A 14,379-nucleotide genomic window follows, 5' to 3' on the forward strand; every position below is an offset into this window, starting at 1 on the left:
TGAATATGATGAAGAGATGGCTGAAATACATCCCCAAACAGCAGCGCCAACACAAGAAAAGCAAGGAACACCCTTGAGGAGAAATGAGAGTGCTTCTCCAAGCACACCACAAGGAGGAAATTCAAGTGCATCTTCAAGCACTTGCACACCGAGTGAAAGAGGTAAGAAGTTTAGAAATTTAAGTGACATTTATAATGAAGGAATGAATTCCTTATTTGCCTTGTATTGTCATGTTGATGATCCTATTCATTTCGAAGATGCAATTAAAGATAAGAAATGGATAGAAGCTATGGATGAGGAGATAAATGCCATAGAAAGAAACAAGACATGGGATTTGGTTGAGCTACCAAAACGTAAAGAAGTTATTGGAGTTAAATGGGTCTATAAGACCAAGTGCAATGCTGAAGGCAAAATTGAAAGACACAAGGCAAGACTTGTTGTCAAGGGATACAAGCAGCAATATGGGAGAGACTATGAGGAGACTTTCGCACCGGTTGCAAGAATGGAAACCGTGAGAACAATGTTGTCCATAGCAGAACAAAACAAGTGGAAAGTCTACCAAATGGACGTGAAGTCGGCATTCCTAAATGGAGTGTTAAAGGAGGAGGTTTATATTGAGCAACCTCTAGGCCATGAGAAGAAATGTGAAGAGCACAAATTTTGCAGATTGAAGAAAGCTCTTTATGGGCTAAAACAAGCGCCAAGAGCGTGGTACAGTAGGATAGATTCCTATCTACTGGAAAATGAATTTGACAAATGTGAGGGAGAACCCACAGTCTACATCAAAGAAAAGGATGGTAAGATTTTAATTGTAGTCTTGTATGTTGATGATGTAATTTTTACAGGTAATGATGACTACCTCATTGAACAGTTCAAAACAGTCATGAAAGAGGAATTTGAAATGACTGACATGGGTTTGCTGAGATACTTCTTAGGCATAGAAGTAGATCAAAATGAAAATGGAATTTTTATCTCTCAAGCAAGATATGTAAATGAAGTGTTGAGCAGATTTAATATGCAAGAATACAAAGCAGCAATCACTCCCACGGTAATGGGATTAAAACTCAGCAAAGAGGACAGCAGCAAGGATTTTTATCCTAGCTTGTATAAGAGCATAGTTGGCAGCCTTATGTATTTAACTGCAACTAGGCCGGACATAATGTTTGCTGTTAGTTTAATTTCTAGATTCATGGAGAGGCCAAAAGAAGCTCATTGGCAGGCAGCAAAAAGAATTCTGAGGTATGTCAAAGGTACAAAAAGATTTGGCATTTTGTATACTTTTTCAGAAAGTTCAGATTTGGTTGGCTACACCGATAGCGATTGGGCTGGAAGTGGAGATGATCGGAAAAGCACATCCGGTTACGTTTTTCACATGGGTTCAGGAGCCATTTCATGGGCTTCCAAGAAACAGCCAATTGTGGCGTTGTCTACAGCAGAAGCAGAGTACGTGGCAGCTACAGCAGCAGTGTGTCAAGCGGTTTGGATGAGAAGGATGTTAAGAAGTCTATGCCAACAGCAGGCAACAACAATGGTGATTTTTTGTGACAATAGCTCAGCTATTGCGTTGTCCAAGAATTCTGTGTTTCACAAACAGACGAAACACATTGATACAAGGTTTCACTACATCAGAGAATTGGTGAACAACGGAGAAATTGTTTTACAACATTGCAGCACTCAAGAACAGGTTGCGGACATCCTGACAAAGCCACTGGACCAGAAAAGCTTTGAATTTTTGAGGAAATGTCTGGGTATGATTGATAACCCAACAGTTGAAATTAAAGGGGAGTGTTGAAATAATAATTTCAACTGTAGGATTATTTGATTTGCGATGCGATCTATCACATATCGCAAATTGCAAATTCTCCTTGTCACCCTCCATTATGTGTTGTGTTTTCTGGCGATTGCGATGGTGCGATGCGATCCGATCGCATATCGCAGATCGCACCATATGTGTGTGCTCCAATTTTGTGTTCTGACCAAATGGGATTCTGCGATGCGATTTAAATGAAGTCAATGGTTGAAGTACAGGCCAGCATTAAATGAAATTTTACGTGAAGTAAAAGTTTTACTTACCGTCAGTAAATGTCAGTAAAACAGTAAATGTAATTTACTGTGGGTTGGTAAGTTTTGATGAAGTTTTTAACTTTGTTTCAGCGTGAGTATGGGCACAAGTAAAGGCTGGTAAAAACATTTAATTCTTTTTACGAAAGCATGGCAAGTAATAACTTATGTAATTTCTTTTGTTTTTTCTTGTTGTCATATATATGTAATGTTCCTATATTCGATGTATAATGTATTGTAACCCACGCAGCAGCGTGAAGAAAAGTTTGTTTTGCAAAGGAGACACAGGCGCCCATGTAAGAACTGTATTGTAATGCACAGCAGTGCAATGTAAAGAAGGAGCACGCAGCAGCAGTGAATGAAACAAGCAGTAAATGTAAATGTAAAGTTTTTTTTAAAACAGTGAATGTAAAAGAGATCTTTACACACAGCAGTGTAAAATCTCAGGAGAAGACAGAGTAATTTTTTTTGTTTTGTTAAATGTTCTTGGTGAATCCCTCTGAGAGAGAGGAAGAAGTTTGTAACAGCGGTTGCTTTTATTAATGAATAGGAATTTGTTTGTGTCTGAAATCTATGTCTGCTCAGAAATTTTAAAGCTTCCCTGTGCCAAGATCAAGTGGAGAAAACAGAGCATTGTCTCTGTGTTTAGTCATTTTGTTTTTGGGATTTTCACATAAAAATCCCCAACAGTGGTATCAGAGCGTTGTTCTGTGGTTTTTTGAGTTTGAAATCACCTAAAATTTCCAACACCATTGGGAATCTATAATCAATTGGTTTCTAGTGCTTTTTCTTTTGGTTGCACAAGGAAAATAAAAAGAATGAACAATTGCTTGAAATGAATAAAAAGAATGCATCAATAAAAATAAAAAATTGTGTCATATGAAATGAGTTATGGTTTTTTGACATGTTGTATTGATGAACCATAATATTAACCCATGGTATTGTAAAAAACCATATTTATAGATTAAGAATAGTCATGATAAAATGGGGGTCTACCACTCGACCAAATTTAATAAACTTCTTAATACCAAATAAAATTCCTCAAGCTCGACAACTCATGTTCATCACCAGCCCTTACCATCATAACATTCTCGATGTCCAAAGAAGCGACATCGTTCAAGTCTGACTTTTGAAAAAGGATCGTTGAGAGAATTTATTATAAACCCTTGGTGGAATCACTTCCTTTTACGAGCATCTGAAGAAGCCACTATCCGTTATAGTTCTAGAGAAGGACAATAGATGAATTGATGGGCATCGTATCATTTTAGATACCACATCAAGATTATCTGACAACCGATGGTAACAACATAACATATAATTTCAGAGCACGTATGACAAGACAGGGGTGGAAGGGCAACAGGGTGACGTATTCCTTGGTCGTTGGAGCCTTAGTAGTAGCGGCGGGGAAAACGTCTTCGAAAGACTTAAACCCAATAATCAAACTTAGAAATGCATAAAAAAAAGAAAATTGGAAGGCTGAGCCTTTCTTTTGAAACTTTAAAGAAAGAATCACGATTCTTTTAAATAGTAAAATAAAAACACAGCCAAAACGTTTTCCCATCGAATGAGATTGGATGGAAATTTAAAGGCATTGGTTGAACTAAGTAGGTCAGCAGGAAACAACTAGATAGAAATATGTAGGGACGCCTGTTTAATTTGGATTGGTCAATAAAAATGTGTTATTATGACAATGCATATCTTAAAAGCTATTTAATATTTTATTGCTGAATCTACACACGAAAAATCATCAATATACTTTTATAATTATTTCACACACATTAACTAATATTTTATGTGTATCAATAATTTAAAAATTTTCAATTTTTAAAATATTAATTTTTATATCCATTTTGATAATTTTTTTAACAAATAACACAAGAATCAAAACTAAACTAATTTAACTCAAATTCTATATCATAATATGTGTTGTTTGTCATAAATTAAAAATCACACCATCATTATCAATAAAGAATAATATAACAAACCATAGGATAAATCAGCGTTGCATTAAAGTTATAAATCTAAATCTCAACTGTAGAAAGTGCCAAAATATTCAGAATAATATAGCAAACCATAGGATAAAATCCACGTTGCATTAAAGTTATAAATCTAAATCTCAACTGTAGAAAGTGCCAAAAGCCATGATTTTGAAGTTTGCATTATGGTTAATTTTATATGTAAATGCTCTTTTGGACGCCTTCGCTATTGAGGAATCGCAGATTGAGTAATTTTGACGCCTTCGCTATTGAGGAATCGCAGATTGAGTAATTTTGAAAGTAATCTAGTTACATAGGAAACATTACAGTAATTTTGAAAGTAATCTAGTTACATAAAAAACATTACACGAAGCTACCAGGAAAAGGGAAAAGAAATAGGACAATAAGGGAAAATAAATAGGACAATAATTTATCAGGTAGGGTGGAGAGGATGACAACAATCACTCCCATATAACAACAATTTGTCATACTCAAATAACAACAATTTCAGTATAACAACAAATATAACAACAATTTGTCATACTCAAATAACAAAAGTAGGGTGGAGAGGATAACAACATTCACTCCACCACTCACAAAAGCTTGACAACACGCGTAACTATTGTAAAACGCACACACTTAACTATTACATAACTTATTACAATAGCATCCTAAAGTAATATTATTAGAGATTATGCACATCCGTATCTCTGAACCCACCTATTTCACGACATTCAAAGACGTACCATTTTTAAGGCCGAGAGATTGCAAGATGAGCGTTACCTGTGTACCAACTCTGTAATCGAAGCATCTGCGTTTGACGGAGGCGCATGAGATGCAGCAGATGATGGGGAAGAAATACTAGCAGATTGTGAAACCCCAGAGCCATAACCGGTGGACTTGCTGTTTTCGGAAACAAAAGCAGGCTGGGTGGGATCCGGCAATGTCACAGAATGAGATGAAGCAGAAGCAAGCCGCCAGCAACACCCAAAATTATGGGTAAATTGTTTGAAGATTTGTTGTTCTGCGTACTATTACTGGATGGTGTGGTCTGACTCGGTGGTGTATCAGCAACTGGGCTATTAGCTGGTGCTTCCGCAGGAGGTGGAGACGAAGTAGAATTAAAGAAACTATACATTTCATAACGAACTGTGCAGCTTCCCGTCAAACCCCGTGCTCCTTGCCTTCCACTGTAAACTGTAGAAATATAGCTGATTGTTTGTTGCAAACATGATGTGCAGTTGTGTATCGACATATCTCTGGTGCACTGGACCAGACCGTAAATCTTTCGAGACAAGAAGTCAGTAGTTGTTCCAGAAGCATATAATGTAGATCCAGATGTTGCTTCATCTACCAACTTGTTGAATAAGCTGTTAACAGCCTTAACAAAAACATCAGGACTAGCTGAGACATTGTATTCATTCCAAAGATACCAATTATCAGTGGTATCCAATTGTCCGAAGAAACTATAGTTCTCATAACGCAAAAAGCAGAAGTCAAACCACATTAAACCGCCGCCTGCATTCCCACAATTTTGTCGAAGAGTAGTGTTTGCTTGTTGTGAACAATTGTAGCACTGGTCGGGTGTTGTGTCTCCCCGACATTGCAGAAGGCCATATACTTGGCCATTCTCAGAAGTGTTAAACCCTGTGTGGGACGAATCTTTAATAAGCCTAGTCATGACACTGTTCAAATTTCTCTCGTACTTACTGTCTGTTGTATAGTTAAAATTGTGGTCGCATTTAGAATACTGTAGTGCTGCCTTGCAAATCTGCGACTGAAGTGTAATTATCATCAAGAGAAGTGCCATTCCATAGAATAGTTGAACAGCTTGGGTCATGAGAAGTGTCGAGCACGAAACTCTGCCGTGGAGGATTGTCATGGCCAATGGAGAATGGAGAACCTACGATGCTCGAAATTCTGATTTTCTCTGCACACATAGACGCATAGACCATGTTTTTAAGTTTCCCATGCATTTAAAGATTCTACGCGCATACGAGCTACTAAGAGTCAATGAAAGCAGGTCAAATGAGAAACTATAGATCTGATGACTCGCCGGATTCATGGAAAGTATACCTGTAGTGGAGTTTGAGTGCCACTGGTCAAACTCGGCCGCCCCTGCTTCCGTGTTATCGAGAAAATACTTTTTAACGCACTCATGAACTTTCCAAGCTCCTTCGCTAATATTTATCTCTTTGCGTTCTTGGAATGTGTGTGTTCACTAATCTATTCAGAAGTCGACGACGACTTCTAAGGATCACTAACAACCAGAGAGAAGTCGACGGTCTTAGTTGTCAGTGGAAGAAATGTTAATTCGTTCAACATTGGGACCGGCCTAGGCCTAATTCTGGGCTTCCTCTCAGGACTGAAAATCGAGGGTTTCAATGTCTCTGCGGAGACTGAAAAAAATATTTTATTTAATCTTTCTTGGCTTCCTGTGCGGACTAAATATCGAGGGTTTCGATGACTCTGCCGGTTTCTTTTCTTCTTCTAAAACTAAGCTAGACTTTTTCAAATATTCGTGTGAATACCAAAGAATCTTCAAAATAGTCAAATCATGGTTTCCCATTACATGTGCTTAAATACAATAAAATAGGGAGAATTCTCCTAGTCCTGCTCCCTCAAGAAGGGCCTATGTGCTGGCAATTCATAAAATTGGTGACAAGTCATAGTCATTACTATGACTAAATTAATTAAATATGGTTTGATAATAGTTTATTAAATGGCATTCTTGGGTTGTCTATGACTTTTGTTTGTTGGGTTCGACGAAAGGAAAAAAACAGTGTAGTCAAGGTTTGATATTATTAAAGATTAAAAAAAAAAATCTTTAAAATAAGGATTTTTTTGGTATATTTTTGGACAAAAATGGTTGAAATTTTTGGAAATCTAGGTTACACTTGTTAAACTATAAAATTTTAGGTGCCCTATGGTTTTTGAGAATGCTGAATCTATTTCTACCTTTAAACTCTCGATTGGAACACTTACAAATCAAGATTTTGCAAAATAAAAAATATTTGATTCCAATAAAAAAGTTATTGCCTAAGCAAAATTATTGCCTCACTACAGAACACCATAGAAGAATATGTCTTCATGTATAGAAGAGCAATCCAAAAGTTATGTTTGTAGTGTAGAAATAAGGGATAAAAAATGTGTTGAATGAGTGCAAGAAAACCACTCCCAAAAGTTGAACTAGAGAAATGTATAAAAAGGGATGAAAATCTACATTGGATGAGTGTAGAAACATGGGTCAAAATTATGTTGGCTTGAAATAGATAGTGGAAGATTTTAAATTGTTTTTAAGATGTAGATGAAAGCTTCTAACTTAGTGACTTGTGTAAAAATATAATATATAGAAGCACAAAACAATTTCAAAATCTAAACTACGATTAAAAATGTCAAAGGGAAAACTGACACACCATATTTAGGGAAGAACATTTGGAAATTTTCCCTAGTGGAATTCTCAATCTATTTGTAATACCCCTACCTGATTATGTTATCTTACATTATTTTATTAGCCTACCTATTGGGTGATTGACTTTTTGTGCTTGATTCGAATAAGTATAATTAGTATATGTACGAGGTATGCTTATGCTAGTTACATACCCACACCTCGCATGAATACATTAGTATTTGTTGGACACCTAATCCACTAAGGGTTGGTGTGGAAGGTGAACAGTCACTAGAGTCCAAGAGACCACTTGTTATGTGAAGACCAAGGATCACAAAGAGATGTATAAATGTACATTATTGTGAATAATAAATGCAGTGAATGTTCTATCTTATATTTTGCCTTCTCCATGTGTGTTTAGCATGGTATCAAAGCCACGATGTGTGGCCTTCTCCATGGGTTTCTCAACCACTAATTGCATAGTCTTCTTCCTCATTGTGCGTTTATGCACTAGGCTGTTTTCCCTGCCATTCTCTTCCAACTTTGTCAACCCTGACGCTTGTCTACTATTGAAGCCAAACAACTGCGGACGTTTTGAAACATAGGGTTGTTCTGGTTTTTCCTAGAAATTCCATCAAAAGGATGAAACATATGCACACTTGACCATTTCATTTCTTTGCATACCCATCTTTTGGTTAAGCAAGCACTCCTCTCTCTCTCTGAAATCATTGGCAACACTCTTTCTAACGTCTCTAGCACCGTATGAGTATCCTTTTTTATCATTCGACTCCCTTCTTCGGCATTGTGTTCAACATTTTCAAAGAATAGATTGTGGATTCATGAAGTATTTGTTGTGACCTATGAGTTATCTTTTATTGATATTGTTAAACCATTATGTACCAGACCTCATAGCTCAGGCTTGGAACCTGACAAGGGATTCTTCGTAGGTCAGGGTTATCCTCCATCGTCTTTTCCTTCCATGTTTATAGAAGGATTTATCAGTCAAGGATGTCAGCGAATCCCTTTTCCAGATGATAGAGGGATTTCTCAACTAATTTGTTTGTCTTTCAAAAAGATATTAGACATATTTCCTTGTCAATAACCTATTAGCACTCTATGAGATCTTGGCCTTTAGCCTCATCTCGCACCCCATATCGTTGTTCCTCCAATCTCTGGCCCCATTTGTTGGCAAGTGTTGTTAAGCACAATAGAGTGCAAGGATCATTTGAGGTTTGTACATCAAATAATTTTCCACCATTTTGAGAAACCTTCTTACTAAGGGGCTCATTTTTCAAAGGTTTCCATTGATTCTAAGTGCATTGTAGTGAGCAACCATAAAAATTTTCACCGACCCCCATCGAATGGATTTGATTTCCCATTAAAGGTTACTAATCAATCAAAAAGGAATTCAATTAATCTTGTGTGAGTTACTTCTATGGAGAAAAAAATTCGTTGTTAAACAATGGTGATGAATCCAAAGATAAGCAATTAACATTTTCCATAATACTGTTGAACCTAAAGTGACAACAAAAAAGGCATCCTTCTAAACTTGTTTTTGTTCAGAAAAATCCTCTATTTGAGGTTGAAATAGTCACCCATCAACAATCATCAAGTAATAAAGTCAATAAAGTTGAGGATGATCCCCATCAATTACCCATTTCAAGAGAAGATTTGCATGCAGATGCAAAAACTCAGCCTGCACTTCCCAAGCGCATCACCAGAACTTGGGAAGAGCTTGTTAGCAAAAAGAACATAAAATGTCTTGGATATGATAACGAGGCATCCTTTCCTACTCCAGACTACTCAAAGCCAATCAAATTTCAAAGTGTTGGGTTTCTTTATGGCACTTCATCTTCACCTATTTCAAATCTTGATCCTCCAAAGTAGCCACATATTGTTAAATGCCAACATTGTGACTGAGTTGGCTATATGAAATATCATTTATTTGATCTTCACCTATGAAATTATTGTGGCCAACACACTCATTATTCAAATAGATGCTTCAAAAAAAATCCTCCTGCAAGAATAAAGATTCACCATAGATGGATCACTTCTTGGTAATGGGATCACTTCTTGGCAATGGGATTAAAATAAATTGAGTTTTCTCTGTCTCACCTTGTATCTGAAAGGGAGGAAAATGATGGTCATATACAAGTTTCAAAGCCACATCAAGCGAGCCTAAGTCACAACCTAAACTTGATGCCTGAGCGTACAACTAGAGACAACCATATCTAGATTCAAAGTTGTAGCCAAAGACACAGAAGCCTCTAAGGATTCCTTTGGTTAGTGGCCTTCCTTAAACTATAGAAAGTTGTAGACCTCCCCTTTTTCTAGGTTGAAGGTCCCCCTCTTCAAAGAATTAAGGATCACTTCCTCTAGCAGAAGACTTCAACTTCTTGCCAGATTAGGAAGAGTTCTGGGAATCACACTAGAGTTTTCAAAAATAACTATCGTAATAATTGTCTTTAATTTAATCAACATTCAAAGTAAAATAATGTAAATTAAAAGTAAAAAAGAAGAGGTAGTAATGAAAAGAAAATGGAATTATCATTTTTTATCATCATTGGGCTAAATAAAGAAGCCATAGACAATGTTTCTTGCCTTAATTTTTTCTAGCAAGCGACTGTAGTTTCCATTATTAACTTTAAAATATAATTACTTTACACAATAAATTGAACCTCAATCTATGATATACCTCATCCAATACAAGACAAATTGATTAACAGGTCATTTCATAACCATCCATCCAGGGTCTTTATGTAAAAAAAAATATCCAAAAAAAAAGTGAAAATAAGAAAATCCTAGGCTTTGTAGTTTGTATGCCTAGGTGGAAAAGAGAGGGAAGTTGAATACACAAACTAAAGGGTAAGGGATAATGTTTTAAACTTCAAAATAGGGCTAAGTGTTACAAATCTAAAAATGAAAGCTAATAGAGTTATAGGTTTAGTTGGAAATGTATATTAATCTAATGCCAAAGATCAACAGTTGGTATGCCTACAAGGTAGAGAAAAATGAATTTTAGGGCATATCTCTTCTCGAACGGCTTGAATTGACTACTATAGTGATGTGAATTCTAATAAAATATAAATTACAAGTTAGCATGCGTGCAGAAGTGTTGTTTGTTTACTACAAATATCCTTTTGTTAGGACCGTAGTGCCTTATCTAAATCTAGTAGACTTATCAACAAATTCAATTACTAAAGTCTCATGTAATAAAAATGACGCAATTAGTTATCCAAACTTCAATTTTTTCTTAGGTACATCACTTGTTAGATCTATTTTAAGACAAAATAGTGAAGGACATGAAACACTTGTATATTTCTAAAAGTTAGTTCAAGTGCTTCCACGAGAAACATTACAATTGTGTTGTGTTTATCCTAGGCTACTAAGAAGAGGTGACACCAAGTAGAAACTCCTAGAATGATAGTGCTAGGATTACAACCTTTTGGGAAGTTATAGAAGACATTAGTTTTAACGTGTATTAGTTGTAGACGAAATATGATCAACACATATCCATGAAAAAAAAATTCAAAAATTTTAGATTATATTTTTTTTTTTTTCCGGGGAAAAAATCAAAACTTTTTATTAAGAGCGATAAAAAGTTTTACAAGCGATTGAATCATATGCCACCACATCTGGCTCAGGAGTCTGTTGTTCTGCTCAACATTTAAGGAGTTGTTCTACTGTTTTGTTGGACACGAAACCTTTACATTCAACCTCCCAACGGAGGTGCAAAAGCAACCATGTAGCAAATATGCGAAACAAAAACTGGGGTCTCCTTCAACAGAAGGAAAACAACCCCAAAATACAAAAAATATATATGTCTTAAAGCCCGTGAGCAGTTCCAAAACGGAGAGAAATTAAAAAAAGTCTGTTTGCTATGTTTTTAAATATGCTGCTACTGATAACAAGAACTAAAGAAAACAAAGCAGGAAAATACATAAATATACATATAATATATAATGCCGCTACAAAACTGCTGTCAAAATAAAGCTGGAGGTCAGATGTCAAAGAGACTGTGCATAAGGAGGCATATTTGATCTGACTGAATGCCCCTGTCTGATCTCTTCTATGACCCAGATGCCCATATCCTGTTGTACACCAGCTTTAGATAGCTGGTCTGCTTCTTCATTCTTGTCCCTGTAAATGTGGCAGATAGAAAAAATATTAAAAGATGCCTTTAATAAGAAAATTTCTTCCACTAGAGTCCTCAATATCTGATTATGACAAGATGCTTTTCCATTGACCCAATTTATGACATTAAGAGAGTCCCCAAAAATCTGTATCATGTTTATGTTTCTGTGAAGAAGCCAGCATAAAAGGTAACGAAGAGCTGATAATTCCGCATAGTTATTAGTGCCATAACCCAGCCCAACAACAGCTTTTAGTGAGTGATCAGGATCGATATGTATGCACAGGCCAGCTCCCGCCCTGTTATTTTGTGAAGCCCCATCAAAAACACCCCAAGGGATGCCTTCCTGAATGTTGATTTGTTTTTGCTTTTTCTTAGGATCTTTTTGCTCAGGGGGCGGTAATTCAGAGTAAATGGCCGCTATGTTAGTGGCAATGACGAAAGAGGGAATGTCCTTGTATTGAAAAATGCTTTTATTCCTGGCAAGCCATATTCCCCAGCAGAATATGAGAGGCAGGTTTCTCAGGTTTCCATCAGGAAAGTCTTGCCACCATTTTCTCCAAGATGACTCCAAAGAATCGAGACCCCACCTAGCATTTATCTTGAGCAGCGTAGTGACCTCCTCCCAGATTTGTCTTGTGAAAGCACAAGATATGAAAAGGTGGTTTATGGATTCATCATCTGACTTGCACAGTGGACATCTACCAGGCCCAACTAAGAATCTTGCCTGTAGAATTTCCCAAGTTGGGACCTTCCTTTTTAAGATACACCATAGAAAAAGTCTGGCCTTTGTTGGGCTTTTGAGTTTCCACAAATTTTTGGCCCACCAATCCGGAATGCCCCAGCCTTTCTTTCCCATCAAGAAAAGGTATCCATCTTTAGGCGAGTAATCCCCTGTTTTACTCTGGGCCCAAAGCAAGCAGTCAGGTTCATCTTTTATCCTGACATTTGAACGTTGAAGTTCTTTTATGAAAACCTCCCACTCAGCCTTCCACCTGACATTTATTCCCAAATCAACATCATCCTTCCAAGCCTGTCCCCAAATAGTAGACTGTCCAACCTTCTCCACCTGATTTAGTGATGTAATACCTTTACTGTCCAGATGTCTGAGAAGTCCAGGTGACAGAGCATAATCTTCATTTCATCCTACCCAAGGGTCTCTGCCAATCCTGATGAGTCTACCATCACCAACTTTCCAAGCTAAGCCTTGTTCGATCACGGAGAAAGCTTCCACCGTGGCCTTCCATATGGCAGAAGCATTTTTTATCTTCTTGTTTTGACTCCGAATCCAGTCTTCCAAGGGGATGGGGTCAATGTATTTCCTTTTTACCACTCTTGTCCATAAGTTTTCCATAGTTATTAGCCTCCATCCGGATTTAGCAGCTAAAGAGAGACTGAATTCTGGAAGTCTTTTAATGCCCCATCCTCCCCATTCTTTTGGTCTGGCCACTTTGTCCCAAGCCACCCAAGGCAGCACTGAGGATTCCTTTGTGCCAGCCCATAGAAATCTACTGCATATTTTCCTGATTTTCTCCAGCACTCCTTTGGGGATCCACGTCAGGGCAGCCCAGTATACTGGAATAGCTAGAAGAACTGATTTAATAAGAGTCAGCCTCCCAGCTCTGGATAACCACCTGAAGCTCCAATGTGATATTCTAGCTTCAATTTTGGCTATGAGCCAGTTCCAATCCTCTTTTTTGTAGCCAACAGGCTTTAACCAGAATCCCAAATATTTGAAAGGAGTATCCAGGGGCTGAATAGGGAATGGAAATAAATTAGCCAGACTGTTCCTTTCCCTTCTTTCAAAATCTGCCACACAAGCTTGGGACTTTCTTGAGTTAATCTGCATTCCAGTAGCTTTAAGGAAGAGATCAAAAATGCATTTTAATTCCTTTAGTTCATCAGGGGAGCCATTAGTGAAAATCAAAATATCATCAACAAAAAGGAGGTGTGTGATGAAGAGATTGATTGCTACCTCTATACCCTTTACCTTTTCCGTCCTTCTGGCTTTATGAATTAGTCTGCTTAGTCCTTCTGCCACAAGAAGGAACAGAAGGGGTGATAAAGGGCACCCTTGCCTTAATCCCCTCTGACTGTTGAAGAAAGAGGAGGCCGCACCGTTAACCAGAACTGCAAAACTGACATTTGTGATGCACCCCATGATCCAGCTAACAAAAGAATAGTTGAAGCCGAGATGTGTAAGCAACATCCGCAAATAGAGCCAACTGATCCGGTCATATGCTTTGGATAAATCAATTTTGAGCACAGCTCCCTTCTTTTTCTTCATCCTGATACTATGAATAACCTCCTGGGCAACCCCAATGGCTTCATGAATTTGTCTTCCATCCAGGAATCCAAATTGTTCCATCGATATGTTTCGAGATAGAATTGGAGCTAATCTGAGAGCAATAACCTTTGCAATAATCTTGTAGATGCAGTTACACAAGGATATTGGCCTGAAGTCTTCGAAGCTTTCCGGATCATCCTTCTTCGGAATAAGAGCTATAAAAGTTGAGTTGAAGGGTCTATAGACTGCTCCTTTCTGTCTCGACTCTTCAACTACTTCAGTTATTTCTGTTCCCAATTGATCAAAAAAATGGAGGAACAGCTCTATTGTCCAGCCATCTGGGCCTGGGCTCTTGTCCTTGCCCATGAGCTTCATAGCTGCTTCAACCTCCTCCTTTGAGACCGGGGAGGACAGAGCTTCTGTTTCATCTTCCTCAATGAACCTAGGAAAGCTTTGTGCCGTTTGGAGGACTTCTGCAATAGTTGCCTCCCCAGAATCTGAGAAAATATTTTGAAAATGTCTTTTCCCTAACCCA

At 37.5% G+C, this 14,379-nt stretch overlaps 1 protein-coding gene across 1 annotated transcript; it reads right to left on the minus strand.

Moving 5' to 3' along the window:
- Positions 1-4,983: 4,983 nt before the first annotated feature.
- On the minus strand, positions 4,984-5,919 carry LOC149199054 (antimicrobial ginkbilobin-2-like protein). The gene has a single exon (XM_089400444.1). It carries the CDS (start codon positions 5,917-5,919, stop codon positions 4,984-4,986), a length of 936 nt encoding a protein of 311 aa, XP_089256570.1.
- Positions 5,920-14,379: the final 8,460 nt, after the last annotated feature.

The sequence above is a fragment of the Pinus tabuliformis genome, chromosome 2_1, assembly GCF_031772625.1.
Source record: "Pinus tabuliformis cultivar Carrire ecotype Pingquan chromosome 2_1, CPIR1, whole genome shotgun sequence".
Taxonomy (NCBI): Eukaryota; Viridiplantae; Streptophyta; class Pinopsida; order Pinales; family Pinaceae; genus Pinus; species Pinus tabuliformis.

Excerpts from the sequence above, each read along its gene's own strand:
- LOC149199054 (XM_089400444.1), bottom strand. The coding sequence starts at position 5,919 with ATGACAATCCTCCACGGCAGAGTTTCGTGCTCGACACTTCTCATGACC.